The following is a 19,143-nucleotide window of genomic DNA, read 5'->3' on the forward strand; positions in this document are numbered from 1 at the left end:
GAGTGGTCTTAAGAGTCAATGCAAGGAGCCTTTCCCAGAAGAGACTGGTGACTTCTAGGGAGGCAGCACAGCAGGGCCAGAAGGACACTGCAGCTGGGCAGACCCAGGTTTGTGTCCTGGGTCTGTCTCCTCCCTTCATCTCTCCATCCCTTCCTCCATGCAGCAACTCTTTATTGAGCACCTACTATGCACCGGGGACTGTGTTGGGAGCTGGGAGTAGCAAGTAAAATATACAAGATCCCCACCTTCGGGGGCTCACAGGCTGAGACTCAGATGTCACACTAGGGCACTTGGGGTCCCTGAAACAGGGGACTCATCCTTGCCTGAACTGGAAGCTTCTCTGAGGAAAGGATTGCAGGGATGTGAGCAAGGTGGAGATATCTAAGCAGAGGAAATAGACGGTGGAGAGGCCCAGTGGTGGGGAGGGAAGAGAGAGCATGGGAGAGGCCGGGGGAAGGCCAAAGAGGCTGGGGTGCGACCACATTAAAACAGTCAGGTCTCTTGTACACACTTGTTCATAGCACATTCTTCATAGTAGTCAAAGAAGTAGAAATAGCCTACATAGCCATCAACTGGTAAATGGATAAACAAAATGTAGTGTATCTGTACACTGGAATATCATTTGGCAATAAAAGGAACAAAGTATTAATGATACATGCTACAGCATGGATGAAGGTCAAAAGTGCTATGCTCAGTGAAAAAAGCCCCACACAGAAGAACACATATTCTGAAAATGTCTCAAAAATGCCAAATCTAGAGGGACAGAAAGTAGATTAGTGGTTGTCTGGGCTGGGGATGGGCAGGGGTTTGACTACTAAAAGGCACAAGGTTTCTTAGATCTTGCTATTAACCTTTTATTTAAAAAACAAAAGGCCAAAGTGAGAGGCCACAAGGTCCAAAAGAAGCTATTTGGGAAGCGCTGATTCAGGCGGAAACCCAAATAGTATTCAAATTAGGAGGCAAAGACAAGGGATATTTTTGATAAAGGGAAGGGGAACAATTATATCAATAGAAAGAAATTACAGCAATAGAATATTAATTACATCAACAGAAGGAAGGCATTTCTATAAGAGCAGATAACACAGTGATGTTAATTCTAAAACGTTTTAAATTTCTGTCTGGAAGTCATAATATTTGCTTTCCTGTTATTTTTGCAAACAGCTCTCTGGGACACAATGTTGCTTTAGGTCCAGTCCAAAGGTTATTTTGCCTGGTTTTAACATTCCAAAGGTTTGAGGCATAAGACATGCAAGGCAATTCCTCTTGGATGGCAGCTCTGACCCCATTTTTGTTTTATTAAATCTACTGGGGTAACATTGGTTAATAAAATTATATAAGTTTCAGGTGTACTATTCTATAATACAACATCTATATGTTGTAGTGTGTGCTCACCACCCAAAGTCTAGTCTCCTTCCGTCACCATATATTTGACTTCCTGTACCCTTCATCCTCCCCCTCCCCCTTTCCTCTCCAGTAACCACCATACTGTTGCCTGTGTCTTATATGAGTTTGTTTGGTTGGTTGGTTGGTTGGTTGGTTGGTTGGTTGGTTGGTTGGTTGGTTTGTTGCTTTCTGATTTATATCCCACATATGAGTGAAATCATATGGTTCTTGTCCTTTTCCATCTGACTTACTTTACTTATATGTTTTCAAGATCCACCCATGTTGTCACAAATGGCAGTATTTCATCTTTTCTTATGGCCAAGTAGCATTCCATTGTGTATATATACCACATCTTCTCTATCTAATCATCTATCGAAGGACACTTAGGTTGTTTCCATGTCTTGGCCACTCTGAACAATGCTGCAATGAATATAGGGGTGCATATATCTTTACAAATAAATGTTTTCAATTTTGGGGGGTAGATACCTAGAAGAGGGATTGCTGGATCATATAGTAGCTCTATTTTTAATGTTTTGAGGAAACTCCATACTGTTTTCCATAGTGGCTGAAACTATTTCAGTGTATGAAGTTTCCTTTTTATCCACAGCCTCTCCAACACTTGTTATTACTTGTCTTGTTGACAATAGCCATTCTAACAGGTGTGAGGTGGTATCTCATTGTAGTTTTAATTTGCATTTTCCCTATAGCTAGTGAGGTTGAGCATCTTTTCATATACCTGTCGGGCGTCTGTATGTCTTCTTGGGAGAAGTGTCTGTTCAGGGCCTCTGTCCATTTTTTAATTGGATTGTTTGTTTGTTTGTTTTTGTTGAGTTGTATAAGTTCTTTATATATTTTGGATATTAGCCCCTTATAAGCGGTATCGTTTGCAAATATCTTCTCCCATTCAGTTGGTTGTCTTTTTGTTCTGTTGATGGTTTCTTTCACTGTACAGAAGCTTTTAAGTTTGATGTAGTCCTATTCATTTATTTTTGCTTTTACTTCCCTTGTCTTTGGGGTCAAAAACCTCTCTGGGATCAAGATCCTTAAGTTCAGTTCTTATGTTTTCTTCTATGTATTTTATTGTTTCAGGTCTTATATTCAAGTCTTTAATCCATTTTGAGTTAATTTTTGTGTATGGTGTCAGATAGCAGTCTAGTTTCATTCTTTTGCATGTGGCTTTCCAATTTTCCCAACACCATTTATTGAAGAGGCTTTCCTTTCTCCATTGTGTGTTTTTGGCTCCTTCACTGAAAATTAGTTACCCATATATGTGTGGGTTTATTTCTGGGCTCTCAATTCTGTTCTGTCTATGTGTCTGTTTTTCTGCCAATACCAGTGTTTTGATTATTGTTAATTTGTAGTACAAGCTGAAGTCAGGGAGTGTGATACCTCCGGCTTTGTTATTTTTTCTTTTGTGGTCTATACAAATTTGATGATTTTTTTGGTTCTATTTCTTTGAAAAATGCCATTGGGATTTTGATGGGGATTGCATTAAATCTGTGTATTGCTTTAGGTAATGTAGCCATTTTAACTATGTTGATTCTTCCAATCCATGAATAAGGAATATGTTCTCACTCCTTTGTGTTTTCTTCAATTTCTGTCTACAATGTCTTGTCGTTTTCAGTGTACAGGTCCTTCACTTCCTTTGCTAAGTTTACTCCTAGTTATTTTATCCTTCTTGTTGCAATTGAAAATGGGATTGTCTTCTTCATTTCTTTTTCTGAAATTTCATTGTTAGTATATAGGAACACAATAGATTTTTGTACCTAGATTTTGTATCTTCCAACTTTGCTGTATTTGTTTATTGTTTCTAAGAGTCTGGCCCTATTTTTATTATTTTTTTACCATGGTGATAGTTTCACAACTTTGTAAATTTGTTTAAAATCATGGAATTGTACATTAAAATGAATAGATTTTATGGCATAGAAATTATTTCTCAATAAAACTATTTTTAAAAGTCGGGTCTTTCTTCCCAAAGTGATGATTTTAATTAGCGATGGGATGAGATCAGTGTGGTAGGTTGCATTATGGGTCCAGCTCCTTACCCTGCCCTATCAACACCGTTTGCCAGGTGACTCTGCAGCTCCTCCAGGTCGAAGCAAGTGTCTATGTCCAGGATTCACTGATGCCTCAATGTGGCTGTGTGACTTGTCTGGTCAGAACAGGATGGAGGTGACAGTGTGCCTGTGTCCAGGCTGTTCTTCCACTCACCCCACCCCCCTTTATGTACTTCCACTACTTCCATGAGGAAACTGTGCCCCAGGTGGGTAGCCAGCCCCTGTTGGGTCCCAAAAGTATGAGTGAGAAACACACAGAGCAAACCCAAACCAAACCTAGGAGCCCAGGCAAGATAGCAGAGCCACCCAGCTGACCTACAGAGTGAGAGATGAATGCTGAAATGAATATCAGGGTTGTTTGTAATGCACTGTTCCTGCAGCGATAGCTGGCTGAGACAATCAGATTTGTGTTTCAAAAAATCAAAATGGAAAAAAGGTGGTCCTCATCTCCAGCCAACTGTGCTCCTGCAGGAAGGTGGCGTAGTGACTATAAACCTTCTAATTTTATTTAAGAGAAACCTGATAAATAATATAAATAAATAATTTAAATAGCTCCTGATATTTAAAGGTAGTCTCCATTTTTAAAGTTCTTTTCTTTTGAAATCAACTTTATTGAGGCATAGTTTATATAGAAGAAAATGTCCCCTAAGTGTACAGTGATGAATTTTGAAGAATGTATACTTCCCTGTAACTATAATTCCATTCAAGATCCGGAACAATTAACTTGATCCACCACATAAGCAAAATGAAGGATAAAAATTGTATGGTCATATCAATAGATGAAAAAGCATTTGACAAAATCCAACATCTATTTTTGATAAAAAACTCTCAGCAAAGCGGGATATAGGGAACATACCTCAACATAATAGCCATATATGATAAACCCACAGTTAACATCATACCCAATAGTGAAAAGCTGAAAGCCTTTTCTTTAATATCAGGAAAAACACAAGGATGTCCACTTTTATCCCTTTTATTCAACGTTGTATTGGAAGTCCCAACCACAGCAACCAGATAAGAAATAAATGGCATCCAAATTGAAAAGGAAGAAGTAAAACTGTCATTATTTGCAGATGACATAATATTATAAAGAGAGAACCCTGAAGATTCCACCAAAAAAACTATTAGAACTGATAAATGAATTTAGTAAAGGACCAGGATACAAAATTAACATTCAGAAATCAGTTGTATTTTACACACCACTAACAAACTATCAGAAAGATAAATTAAGATAACAATCCACTTACAACTGCATCAAAAAGAATAAAATACCTAGGAATAAATTTAACCAAGGAGGTAAAAGACATGTACTCAGAAAAGTATAAGACACTAAAGAAAGAAATTGAAAGAAATACGAATAAATGGAAGGCTATACCAGGCTCATGGATAGGCAGAAATAACATCATTAAAATGTCCCTACTACCCAAAGCAATCAGTACAGTTTCAGTGCAATTCCTGTCAAAATACCAATGGCATTTTTACAGAACTAGAACAAATTTAAATTTATGTGGAACTGCAAAAGGCAATGAATAGCCAAAGTAATCTTGAGAAAGAAGAACAAAATTGGAGTTATCATACTACCAGATATTAAACTATACCTCAAGGCTATAGTAATCAAAACAGCATGGTACTGGGCTGGCCCGGTGGCTCAGGTGGTTAAAGCTCCATGCTCCTAACTCCGAAGGCTGCCCATTCGATTCCCACATGGGCCAGTGGGCTCTCAACCACAAGGTTGCTGGTTCAACAAATCGAGTCCCGCAAGGGATGGTGGGCTCTGCCCCCTGCAATTAAGATTGAACACGGCACCTTGAGCTGAGCTGCCTCCTGGATGGCTCAGTTGGTTGGAGCACAGGCTCTCAACCACAAGGTTGCCAGTTCAATTACTCGAGTCCCGCAAGGGATGGTGGGCAGCGCCCCCTGCAACTAAGATTGAACATGGCACCTTGAGCTGAGCTGCCGCTGAGCTCCCGGATGGCTCAGTTGGTTGGATTGGAATGCGTCCTCTCAACCACAAGGTTGCCGGTTTGACTCCTGCAAGGGATGGTGGGCTGTGCCCCCTGCAACTAGAAAATGGCAACTGGACCTGGAGCTGAGCCGCGCCCTCCACAACTAAGACTGAAAGGACAACTTGAAGCTGAATGGCACCCTCCACAACTAAGATTGAAAGGACAACAACTTGACTTGGGGAAAAAAAAAAAAAAAGAAAGGCCTGGAAGTACACACTGATCCCCAATAAAGTCCTGTTCCCCTTCCCCAATAAAATCTAAAAAAAACAAACAAACAAAAAACCAGCATGGTACTGGCATAAAAACAGACTTACAGATCAATGGAACAGAACAGACAGCCCAGAAATAAACCTATGCCTACGTGTTCATTTAACATATGACAAAGGAGGCAAGAATATACAAGGGGGTAAAGACAGCCTATTTAATAAATAGCGTTGGGAAAACTGGACAGATACATGAAAAAAATGAAACTGGACCAGCTTCTTACACCATATACAAGAATAAACTCAAAATGGATTCAAGACTTAAATGTTAGGCCCAAAACCTTCTAGAAGAAAATAAAACTTCTAGAAGAAAATAAAACTTCTAGAAGAAAACATAGGCAGTAAACTCTTTGACACCACTCTTAGTAGTATTTTCTTTTCTTTTTTTCTTTTTTTTTCCAGATATGTCTCCTCAGGCAAGGGAAACAAAAGAAAAAAATAAATAAATAAGTGGGACTACATCAAAAAAAGTTTTTGCACAGCGAAGAAAACCATCAACAAAACAAAAAGACAACATACTGAATGGGAGAAGATATATGCCAATGATACATCCAATAAGGGGTTAATATGCAAAACATATAAGGAACTCATACAACTTAACACCAAAAAAAAAAAAATCCAATTAAAAAATGGTCAGAGAGGACATTTCTACAAAGAGGAAAATGCATAGCCAATAGGCATATGAGGGGGCTCAACATCACTAATCATCAGGGACATTCAAATTAAAACCACAATGAGATATCACCTCATAACCTATCAGAATGGCCATCATCAATAAATCAACAAACAAGTGTTAGAGAGGATATGGAGAAAAGGGAACCCTTGTGCACTTTTGGTGGGATTGCAAATTGGTGCAGCCACTACAGAAAACAGTAAGGGATTCCTTAAAAAATTAAAAATGGAACTACCTTATGACCCAGCAATTCTACTTCTGGGTATTTACCTGAAAAAAATCCAAAACACTAATTATAAAAGATATATGCACTCCTATGTTCATTACAGCATTATTTACAATAGCCAAGATATGGAGGTAACCTAAGTGTCCATCAATAGACAAATGGATACAGAAAGTGTGGTACATTTATAGAACGGAATATTACTCGGCCACAAAAAAGAATGAAATCTTGCCATGTGGGACAGCTTGGGTGAACCTAGAAGGTATTATGCTAAATGAAATAAGTCAGAGAAAGACAAATACCATATGATTTCACTTACATGTGGAGTCTAAAAAACAAAATAAGAGAACAAGCAAAACAGATACAGAGAACAAATTGATAGTTGCCAGATGAGAGAGGGGTTGAGGGATGGGTGAAAAAGGTTAAGAATTTAAGAAGTATAAATTGCCACTTATAAAAACTGTCACAGAATGTAAAGTACAGCATAGGGAATACAGTCAATAATATTTTAATAACTATGTATGGTGCCAGATGGGTACTAGACTTATTGGGGAGATTACTTCATCAGGCATATAAATGTCTAATCACTATGTTGTACACCTGAAACTAATATAATATTGTATGTCAACCGTAATTGAAAAAAGTTTTAAACAAATAAATGGTAGTAGATTTTTACGTCTAGGCATGAGTAATTTTCATTTATCCTGCTTTGCTCTTGGTAGGTCCTTTCCTCCTGAACCTCCTATTTTTCAGGTCAGGTACACAGGGTAAGTTGGGGCACGACTGTGGGTACAAGGCCTCGAGCACACAGAGACCATGTTGGGAAGGGATGCAAGAAATGAGGTTTGGAAGACCCAAGGCTGGTACGGGGTACACAGAGGGAATTAGGCATGAGGCCTGGAATGTGCCAACTGGGAGGGCCACACTAAGGTGGTCAGCAGGCCTAGGCTCGGGCTGTGAGGTTGCCAAGGCACTGTCCACTCTGGGAGCACAACTTAGGTAGGGCACCACTTGATGTCCCACCCACACGCCCTGCTGACAGACTATGTCGCAGAAGCAGCAAAAACCAAAGGAAGCCCAGAGAAGCCTCTTTCCTCCTGCAATGGCCCCCCAGCGCCCTCTACTGGCAAAGCCTCACATCGTGCTCACAAGGAGAAATGCTTGAAGAGTCCAATCCTTTGTCGCTGACAGGGTCCTGAAGGGTGAATTGGGAGCTGAGAGGCAATAGGTGGGTAAGAAGCACACTTTCTAAAAGTTATCTCTTGTTCTCTATTCCTTCATTGTTCCTTTTCCATAGCATTCTCTTCTCACTTTTGGATGTTAACAACGTCTGGAATTTTTCTGTGGACTAATCCAATTCTATTCAGTTTTCTTGTATTCCTAGATTGATCATTGCTTCATCTGTAGTAAGTTTTCCTGTTTGCCTATGTTATTATTCTCTGGTTTCTCTCAAAGTCTGAAGATCGTTACTGTTCATTTATATTATAAGAAAAAGGATTGCGCTGAATATTCCAGCAGCTAGTGGGGTTTCTTCTGCTGTGTTGTTAGTACGTCCTTTTCAAAATGGGTCTCTTCCCTGAGTAGGAGGTCCACCTGGGAACTCTGTGCCTCCAGGTGGGAAGTGTGAGCTGGCAGTCGTCACTTCAGTGACTGAGCAGAGATAGCCTATTGACAGGGCGTACTCCCAAACACACAAAGAGGGCTTTATTGCAGAACATACAATAGGGTAAAGACCATAGGACAGTACCACACCGGTAGCCCTAGCTTTCCATAGATATCCCCTCAGTGTCTTTAGTCAAAACGTCGATTATTGTCATCAGGGGTAAAAACCCAGGCACCATCTGTTCAGACTGGCCAGTGCCCATGGTATACCATTGTTAGAAATTTTTAAATTTTATGTTCAAAATGAAGTTGCACCTTGCAGTTTCTCCATTTCACTTGCATCCTTTGTCTGACGTGCCTGCTCTGAGCCCAGAACCTCTCTGGGGATCTTATGAGCAAGTTACCCCTCACTTTTCCTGCAGCCCTCGTGGAACAAACTCTGGGGTGATCTTTCCTCCACTTGGTTTCATTTGTCACTACCCTTCCCTCTGTTTTCTACCTCCTAGAAATTTGTTGAAATCTCTCAGCTGCTGATGAACCTTTTTCTCCCCCACTGTCCAGGGGTTATACTTTTCTGTGCTCTAGCAAATGTCCACCATCTCGAGTTGGAAGCCTCTTCATAAACTTATATTCATCTATCTTGAGTCAATAAAACAGCCTAGAAAACAACTCAAGATTTTACCAGCCCAACAATTTTAGGAAAAAGAATTAAAAAAATCATCAATGATACAAAGTTTTTGGTTTTTTTTCCCAAAATCATCTTACCAAAATGACAAATTTGGATTTTATTCCCCTCACTGGATCTAACTATTCAAAGAAAAAACAAAGCCCAAACCTGACCTAGTTAACAGCTGGGGTTGAAGGTCATTTGCCCAGTTGGGGGTGGGGAGAGGCATAGCTGTAGGGGCACAGACCTCTGCCCCTTGGTTGGGGGTGTGGACTGCTCACGCTGGCGTTTGGTGACCTTACCTGGTGGGGAGATGGGACAAGCGACGCAGCGGGCACAGGAGTTGGTGGCTGATGTGACACAGACCATGCCCGGTCGACACTCACAGACGCGGGAGGAGTTCCATGTGCAAGGTGTCTTCTCCACGAGGTCACCTAAGGGACACAAAGAAGGGTCATGGGGAAGGACCAGGGATGGCAAGGGCAGGGGGTGCGGAGAACCCCCAGGAGGGCAGAGAAGCATTGGCCCAGGAACAAATGCTCATTTGTTCCATTGAGCAGATCTTCCGCCGTGCTCAAAATAATTAAGCTGAGTGAAAGAAGGCAGACGAGAAAGGAGTATATACTATATGATCCCGTTCATCAAAAATGCTAGAAAATGCAAACTAGTCCACAGTGACAGAAAGCAGAATGACTGGCTGGGAATGGGAGCAGAGGTGGGGAAAGGTGGGAGGGATGCTAAGGAACAGGAGAACTCTTGGAGGTGATGGCTACTTTATTGTCTTGATTGTGGTGATGATTTCACAGCGGCACCCATGTGTCAAAACTTTCCAAATTGCACACTTTAAACATGTGCATTTTATTGTACATCAACTACAGCTCAATAAAGCTGTTAAACTAACCCAGAGGACGGGGGTGTGTGGGCATGGACATAGTTGAACCATAACTGGCTGCGACTTGATGGGTCTTTAAAACGGGGATAGCCCGTAACCATTTCTGATTCCCTCTACCTCTGAATAGTTTTGAATTTTTCAATCGTTAAAAAGTGTTGTTGTTGTTTTCAAAAGCAAAAAATAAAATGAATAAAAAGAAGAGGTATAATAATGCACTTATATATGCTTGGGAATATTTTGCATGCTCTATGGGTAAAAAAATAAAGTCATTGCATCAGTAGATTAGACAAATGTGACTTGTTCAGTAAGAATACTTCTCCTGGGTGGGATACTTAGAGACCTCACATGAAAAAGATAAGGGACTGCACAGTCTCTTCCTGCAACCTCCAGAGAGAGCGGAAACTGGAGAGGATTTGGGAAATTTGAACAGAGCAGGGCAAGAGCGGGCTCAGCAGTCAGTGAGATGGCTTGGGACGATGACAGCTATTATCATTACCATTAATATAAGCACGTGCATATGGCAGTATTCTTAAGCACTCTTTGCAGATTAATCTAATTTAATCTATTTAATTCCCACAACAACACTCTGAGATACCGTGTTCCCCCAAAATAAGACCGGTTCTTATATTAAGTTTTGCTCCAAAAGACGCATTAGGGCTTATGTTCAGGGGATGTCATCCTGAAAAATCATGCTAGGGCTTATTTTCCGGTTAGGTCTTATTTTCAGGGAAACACGGTCGGATTGTTATTATACCCATTTTACAGATGAGGAAACCAAAGCACAGAGAGGTTAAGAAACTTGCTGGAGTTGGAGTTTTTAAGCTACCAAGTGGTTGACCCAAGATTTGAACCCACACTCTTGAGCTCCAGAGCCTATGCTCTTAGCCCCTGTGCTCTATCCACTCCATTGCCTCACAGGGCTTCCACTATGAGGGTTAACGGAATTCGTGGGCCCAGAGCCATTTTGTTTCTCCATCTGAAGTAGTGGCTGTGATAGATTATATTTTTTCCAACAATGGCCACAGCAATATTTCTGGCCCTGTCTACTCTTCCAGAGCTCTCCACTTACCCACCAAGAACCTTGAGTTTTTCCTTCCCTTGACTCAACAAGTAGAATGTGGGGGAAGTTACACCGCGGGACTTCCGAGGCTAGGTCATAAAAAGGGATGTGGCTTCTCCACCACACCCCCCACCGCCCACCCCATCCTTGGCATCCAGTCACCAGGCCTTGAGATAATCCAGTCTCCAGCCCAAAGTAAGCCACACAGAGGCCAATATGGAGAGGAACTGAAGCCCCAGACACATCAATGAATAAGTTTTCAGATGATTGTAGCCTCCAGCCTTTGTATTTTCCAGCTGAGACCCCAGACGACCACGGGGAGCAGAGACCAGTTGTCCTCTCACTGCCCTGTCTGAACTCTGACCCACAGAATCCATGAGCACAATGAATGGTTTGTTTCTCATCACTAAGTTTTAAGAAAATTTGCTACGCGGCCTTAGTAACTGGAACAGTGGCCCCCAGGGATGACAGATTGAGTGTTCTTTCCTCTCTCTGGCCTCCCTTGACTCTGGTCTGGGTTGGTGCATGAAAGAAACCCTGGACAAAGAGACAGAATCATGCATTCCCCCAATGACTTCTGTGAGTGGGCTGGGCAGCTAACAACAATGGCAGCCTGGGTCCAAGGTCACCTCCCCTGCTCTGTGTGGCTGTCATGGAAGTCATGGGGCAGTTGGGGGTGCTATGAGGCTGCGGTGAGCGGGCCACAGGGAAAACACGGGCAAGACCCCATCCTACCATGTACACAGCAGTCACTCCATAAGTGCTGGTCCAGGGTGTGCTCTAAGAGGCACACAGTGGAGTGACCAGAGCCCACAACCTGGTGGCAGATGCCCTACGTTCAAACTCCAGCCCTGCCAGCCTTGAGGGCTTGTGGCCTTTGGAACTCCCTTGACTTCCCAGAGCCTCAGTTTCTTCTTCTATAAAATGGGGACAATAGCAATCCGTGCATCACACGATAGTTATGAAAAATCATGAGACAAGTTTAGAACAGGCAGGTGATGAACAAATGTTTCCTTGCAGGAAAGAGTGAGCAAATGGAAGCTCTCTGAAAAGGGGTCCCTGCCATCAAAAACCCACAGTGGTGACTGGGAGTCACTCGAAGCTGACTGCTCAAAACGCCAGAGGTAAACCAGGTTCCCAAGGGCTGAGCAGTCCAAGACCAAACGTGGGCTCTCCACCCCCAGACTCTCAGCCTCTCCTGTGAGACCCCAACTCCCTGCTCCCTGGAAGGAACCCCTGGAGGAAAGACAAGGCTCTTACCTCCTGAACAGCTCACACAGGCCTTGCAGCGACCGTCCCTATCCAGGAAGTAGTCCTGATCACACTGCTTCCTGCAGTCAGATGACCCCTGCAGGCACAGCTGCGGGGACGGCCCTGGGAAAAGAAGCAGAGAAGCTCCAGGCCGGGGCCACGTGGGCAGAGGCCTCACCTCCCCCCCAATCACTGAAGCCTCCCAGCTCCACAGCCAGCTCCCAGACTCCACATGTCAAATCAGCCCTTCAGAGGGAGTCGTGAGACTCCGAGAGGCAAGGAATGTGTCTAAGGCCACACAGGAGGAGAGGTCCTGAGCCTCCCCCTCCTTCCACCCCTCCCCCGGGGCTTCCAGTCCCCCCACCAATGAGCCACCATTTCCACTCTGCCAGCACCCTCTCCCCACGCTCACTGCTGTGTCACTGCCCTCCTCAAGCTTTGGTACCCACTTTCCCTTTGAGATCAACAGCAAGCCAAGGACATCCTACTCTCACAACTAAGCGGCATAATACGGGGATCCCAGGCAAGGCAGTGAGGCAAGAAGCAGAAATAAAAGTGCTAAGGTTTAGAAAGGAAGCTGTCAGTCTGTTGTGGGCAGATGACGTCGCCGAGGGCACGGACAACCCCAAAGAATCTGCAGGTACATTAATGAAACGAATAAGTGGGGGCCGGCCCGGTGGCTCAGGCGGTTAGAGCTCCATGCTCCTAAGTCCGAAGGCTGCCGGTTCAATTCCCACATGGGCCAGTGGGCTCTCAACCACAAGGTTGCCAGTTCAATTCCTCGACTCCCGCAAGGGATGGTGGGCAGCGCCCCCTGCAACTAAGATTGAACACAGCACCTTGAGCTGAGCTGCCGCTGAGCTCCCGGATGGCTCAGTTGGTTGGAGCGTGTCCTCTCAACCACAAGGTTGCCGGTTCGACTCCCACAAGGGATGGTGGGCTGTGCCCCCTGCAACTAGCAACTAGCAACGGCAACTGGACCTGGAGCTGAGCTGTGCCCTCCACGACTAAGACTGAAAGGACAACAACTTGAAGCTGAACAGAACCCTCCACAACTAAGACAGAAAGGACAACTTGACTTGGAAAAAAAAGCCTGGAAGTACACAGTGTTCCCCAATAAAGTCCTGTTCCCCTTCCCCAATAAAATCTTTAAAAAATAATAATAAAAAATAAAAGGTATGTGGAAATGCAAATGACCAAGAATAGCCAATACGCTGTTGAAGAACAAACTTAGAGACGTTACTCAACCATCCATGGAGACTTACTGAAAAAAACGACAGTAATTAAGATAATATGGTATTTACACAGCACAGACAAAAAGACCCATGGACTAGAATAGCAGCCGGAACCACAGCCGCACGTCTCTGATTTACAACAGAGCCAGCATGCAGATCCAGGGGGAAAGGACGGTTCATTGGATACGTGGTGCTGGTTCGACTGCATATCCTCGTGGACACTTTTAACGTGACCACTGCCTCACGCCACACCCAAAAGCCAGGGTGGACGGCAGAGCTAAACATGAAAGGCAAAACAGTAGTAAGCCTAGAAAATAAGTGTAGGATGCCTTTGAGAATTCAGTGGAGGACTTACAAAGCACTCGTCAAAGCAAAGATGGAGCAATTTGACCACATTAAGTTCTATATCTCTTCATGGAAAGACACCATAAAGAGAACGAGACGGCAAGCCCAGCGCGGCAGAGGACATGGAGACATAACTATAGGACAAAGGGCTCAAAACGCAGAATTATAAGAAGCCCTACAAATCAATTTAAAAAAATACAACAAGAGACATGAAAACATACATTCATAACAATGACTTGTTTTTCGTTATTCATTATAGCCAACAGGCAGAAACAACTCAACTATCCAAAAACGATTTGGATAAGCAATGTATAATGTCAGTGGAAAGCTGGCTATTCAGTAATAAACAGGAGTAAACTGGTCCCCCCCATCTGTCACCATGGGAACCAGGAGGGCATCAAATCCATACTCACAGAGGCTCACCTGTGCTATTAGAAGCACCAGCATCTACCTCAGTGTCTGGCAAACAGAACGTGCTTAAAAGTGGCATTAAATGAGCAAGTCCTTCCATTACCTACTCTGGCCCTCGAGGCCTCAGCCCCAGGAGACCGTCAGACCTCTTCTTGCCCCACTGGGGAAGGTCTGGTCTCAGTGGCCCAAACCACCACACACAGGTCACCCACCCACCAATCAGACACCATTGCTCTGGGAAACAGCCCACAGCTTCTCTGAAGAAATTACCTGGATCCAGACTGGGCTTCCCCATGGAGGGGAGAGAGCTGGGATCCCTCATCATTTTGGAATCATTTTCCGGGGTGAAGGGAGGGCCCCCGCCGAGAAGCGTGGTCCTGGCATTAGAGCTTACTGAGGTCCGGATGGGTTTGGCCTGGAGGGTGGTGCCACTGGAAAAGAAGCCGGAGATGGGACTGACAATTCTTCTGATGGGGCAGGGAAGGTCTGTGCTCAGGGATAACCGTTTCTACAGAGAAAGGGTCCCCAGATCCTCTGCCCACAGTCTCTAGCAGGTCCACTGTCAGCTCCTGGAAACAAAGGCTATTTTCTAGGCTGCTGGGTCTTCTGTGTACTCAGAGCAGGCTGGACACACAGTAGGGCCTCAAATGACTGTGGGCTTGGCAGAGAGGCACCCTGGAGCCCTGATACCAACCCAGCTGAACTCCACCCGCACCCCAGCCCAGCTGAGTCCTGGGCATCCTGTGGCGTGAGACAGCCCCACACGAAGGTTAGCTGGATGCGAGAGGGCGGGTAGTCACCTGGCAGATGCCTTGCAGTCCTCTGGGCTGGTGCTGCAGTCAGGGCTGGCCCCTGGGGAAGGCAGCTCACAGACAGTGTCCCTCTCCGCTGTACCTGCAGGGGGGACACAATGCCTCCAGACTTGGTACTGATGGGTCTGAAGACTCCAGGAATTGACTTTTACCACCACAAACCATAGTCCAGGATGAGGCGCTTAGGAAACACAGTGGCTATCGGCTGTTTGTGCCTGCCTCGCATCCGTTCCACCTTGGCGTAAAGCAGCCCGATTTTCCCCAGAGAATTATTCTTCCCAATCTCAGTATTTGTGTTTAGGGGCTGGGACTGACTGATTCCCAGCCCCTACCCTTTCTGGAGTAACCATGGGACCAGCCTGGACCAATCAATCCATTCCATTCCTCTGGCCATGGTGGACTGGCTCAGGAATGGGCTCACGACCCAAGTCATGTCTATGAGATGCAGTTTCAAGGTTTTGTTTTTGGTTGTTGAAAATGTAGGAAGGAGAAGTTATCTTTCCACTGGGGATGGAAAGGAAGCAAGCCTGGGGCTGTGGGTAGACAGCTTACAGATACCTAAACATAGGGGAGTAGAGATGAGAGGTAGGAAAAGGCAGAGCTCCTGGATCCAGCCATTCCTGAAGCTATTCAGAGCTATCCCCAGACTTTTTAGTTACATGAGCCAAAAATATTTCAGACTTTGATACTTGAAACCTAGAGAGTCCTGAAGATGACTGGGTAGAGGCAGAGTGGGGAGGAAAACACACAACACTTCCTATCAAGTGGACCTGAGTTCGCCTGTCACGTCCTAGCTGAGCCAGGCAAGTCAAATGATTATAATACTACATCTTCACAAGGATAAACAATCAGTGTACCTCATGTGCCTATCACACGGTGTGACATACAGTAAATGCCAACAAATCAATGCCAGTAAATCCCTTTTCCTCTTCTGGACCCTTGCCCAGCACTTTGACAGTGACCCCCACGCGTGCGATATGATCTGATGTTTGCAGTGGAGGTAGGTATGAGCAATGCTGACTTACCTTGTGTGTCTGCAGTGTGGTGGGGTGACAAGATCTGGGGGTGACATTCAAACCCTGGCTGAGAGAGGCTCTGCTCTGTGGTCCTGAGCAACCTGCCTCATTGCGGGGTGGGGAACTGGCAAAAGAATTGGAGGCAAAATCTACGGGACTGCGGATTGGACTGGCTGTGGAGGGGTATGAGTGAGGGAAAGGAGGAAGGAAGGAGGGTGGGGGAGAGGGGAGTGGGAGGGGGCTTTGGAAAAGAACCAGGTTGGGTGAAGAGATCATGGGCTCAGTGTGGGCACTTTTCTCCCCAGTGGACATGGCTCCCTCTGATCCCATCTTGCTCCCTCCCCGTGTCACCTGTGTGGCTGTGGCATCCCTTCTGGGCTGTGGTCCAAAGCCCATCCACTCCCCATGCCTCCCTTTTGAAAGGTACTCTCAATGCCACCCACACAGACTCTGTGGCCCTGATCACCATTCTGGCCACTGACCCTCCTTGTACTGTCAGAAAATTAGAAGCCCAGAGAAGATAAGGAACTTGTCTCTGGCCTTCAATGTTCTCACTTGTAAAATGGGGCTAATCCAGTCTGCCCTATGGAGCTTTGAGAATTTCAGGAGAGAGCCTAGGCAAGCTCTTAGCGTGGAGCTTAGCTAAGAGCTGAATCTAAAGCAGAAACTACTACTTTCTTTTTCATAGCTGGAGAGACGGAGGCTCTGGGTGTTGCCCCGTGGGGGAGTCCACAGGGGGAATGTAGAAGTTAGCCAGGGCTTAGCAGCCAAAGCGGCATTGTATAGAAATATGAGGTGAGTCATACAGGTCACTTTAAATTTCCTATTAGCCACATTAAAAAAAGTAAAAAGGAACACGTGAGATTAATTTAAATAATGTATTTAACTCAATAGACCTAAAATATTATGTCAGCAGGTAATCAATATAAAAAATAATTAACAAGATGTTTTACATTATCTATACTAAGTATTTGAAATCCAGTGCATACTCTATACTGAAGCATGTCTCACTGTGACTGGACACATTTTAAGTGCTCAACGGTCAAGTTGCCGGCCAGCAGGACCGCCTGGGGCAGCTCTTGTCTGGGGGCAGTAAAGAGAGGCCTATGGCGCCACCGTGTGGCAGTCACAGGAATACCACTGAGAGAGCCTCGCCCGCCTGAGCTGATCCACCGGCCCTGGTTGGAACAACTGAACTCAAGGCTACTTTTCACAGAGATACGAGAGTTTCTGAGCTGGAAAGGGATCCCCAGGGCCTTCTAGTCACACCTCCGCATTTGACAGACAGGGAGACTGAGGTCCAGAAAGGGGTGGGAGTATGCACCATAGATGGCTATACAAAACCCCAGTTATCAGATGCCCGGTCCAGAGCACTTTCCACTCCACTATCCTGCCCCTGCTTGCAGGTGACCGGCTGCTGCGTGTCCCTTAGCAGAGCGTTTCGCATGACCCAGCTCAAGGCTGAGTAGGCATTAACTAAGTGAATGGGGAGGGAAGGTTGTCCCAAACAGAGGGAACAGCATGAGCAAAGGCCTGATAGAAGGGAGAAGCACTGCTCGTCCATACTAAAATAAGACAGACCAGGTGGGGCCCAGAGAGTGAGGGGCTGGTGCTGAAAGCTGAGGCTGGAGGAAGGAGGGGTCACACCACGTAGGTAGGGTCGTGTTAAGTCCCGTCCTGGAGGATGCACTTTACCCTCTGCGTCTCACTAGGCACAGTTAAAAGCCCTGGACCTTATGCATAAAACCAAAACTGAGAGGTGGGGAGAAAAAGGCAGATCCGGAAGAGACTGGGGACCCCAGGAGGAACGACACAGTGCTGAGTCCCTTGGGTTTTCTCTTTGCTTCATATGTCCCAGACTTGGAGCCCACTAAGCGAGCAAACCCAGAAATGATAAAGGGCAGACCTAAAAAAAAAAAAAAAATCCCCTAAAAAACCTGTTCTCGGGCAGGCCCAGTGGCTCAGGTGGTTGGAGTAGGGTGCTCCTAACACCGGAGCACTGAGGTCGCTTGTTCGATTCCCACATGGGCCAGTGAGCTGCGCCCTCTACAGCTAAGATTGTGAACAACAGCTCTCCCTGGAGCTGGGCCGCTGTGGGCAGCTGGAGGTCGGTGTCATCCGCTGTGTGCTGCCATGGGCTACAGTGCGCTGCCAGGAGCGGCTGGTGGCCAGCGTGAGTGGCCAGAAGCCACTGTGAGCGGCCAACAGCCAGCGAGAGCTGCCATGAGCTGCTGTAAGCGGCTGACTGACGACCGGCGACCAACTGCCTCAGCCGGGGGAGTGCAAGGCTCATAATACCAGCACAGGCCAGGGAGCTGTGTCCTACACAACTAGACTGAGAAACAACGGCTTGAACCGGAGTGGGCGGGGGAGGCAGAAGAAGGGGGGAAAAAAAGATTTTAAAAACAAACAAAAGAAAACCTGTTCTCTTTTACCAAAGCATCATGCCCTTATCGTTAGAGTAATGGGAAGATACTAAATGTTTCAGGCAAGTGTGTGTGTGAAGAAAAGAAACACATACAACACAATCTGATTTGGTTTTTGCAAGGGAGGCTCTGGCTGTCTGCCATAAGGGAGCAATTGCGGGGTGGGGAACTGGAGAAAGAATTGGAGGCAAAATCTACGGGACTGCTGGTTGGGCTGGCTGTGGAGGGGTATGAGTGAGGGAAAGGAGGAAGGAAGGAGGGTGGGGGAGAAGGGAGTGGGAGGGGGCTTCGGAAAAGAACCAGGTTGGGTGAAGAGATCATGGGCTCAGTGTTGGCACTTTTCTCCCCAGTGGACATGGTTCCCTCTGATCCCATCTTGTTCCCTCCCTGTGTCCCCTGTGTGGCTTGGCATCTCTTCTGGGCTGTGGTCCAAAGCCCACCCACTCTCCATGCCTCCCTTTTGAAAGGTACTCTCAATGCCACCCACACAGACTCTGTGGCTCTGATCACTTCTCTGGCCACTGACCCTCCTTGTACTGTCAGAAAATTAGAAGCCCAGAGAAGATAAGGAACTTGCCTGCGGTCACATAGCAAATTGGAAAAGAAACCTAAGATCTCCATCTTGATCCTGGTGCCCAATCTCTTGGCTCCTCCAACTACCTTCCAAGGCCTCTGTCATGCGGGGCGGCCTGCGGGGTCTCTGGTCCCACTCCCCACATAAGAATGCAAGATATGGCTAGGCCAAAAAGGAACACCCACGGAGCCATAGATAGGGGAGTCATACCACTATAGTCTCACTGGAGGATCCACACGACCTGCAA

At 45.5% G+C, this 19,143-nt stretch overlaps 1 protein-coding gene across 3 annotated transcripts in view; it reads right to left on the reverse strand.

Annotated features, from left to right (window-relative positions):
• Positions 1 to 19,143, reverse strand: part of TNFRSF8 (TNF receptor superfamily member 8) — a 64,701-nt gene that overhangs the window by 17,028 nt on the left and 28,530 nt on the right. For all 3 annotated transcript variants that reach the window (XM_019756324.2, XM_019756325.2, XM_074334037.1), the window contains 4 exons: positions 14,869 to 14,962; positions 14,339 to 14,499; positions 12,087 to 12,200; positions 9,177 to 9,308 (listed from right to left, as the gene is read on the reverse strand). In XM_019756324.2, coding sequence (XP_019611883.2) covers positions 9,177 to 9,308; positions 12,087 to 12,200; positions 14,339 to 14,499; positions 14,869 to 14,962 — 501 coding nt within the window. The remainder of the gene's footprint in view (positions 1 to 9,176; positions 9,309 to 12,086; positions 12,201 to 14,338; positions 14,500 to 14,868; positions 14,963 to 19,143) is intronic.

This window comes from Rhinolophus sinicus, linkage group LG06 (assembly GCF_036562045.2).
Source record: "Rhinolophus sinicus isolate RSC01 linkage group LG06, ASM3656204v1, whole genome shotgun sequence".
Classification (NCBI taxonomy): Eukaryota; Metazoa; Chordata; class Mammalia; order Chiroptera; family Rhinolophidae; genus Rhinolophus; species Rhinolophus sinicus.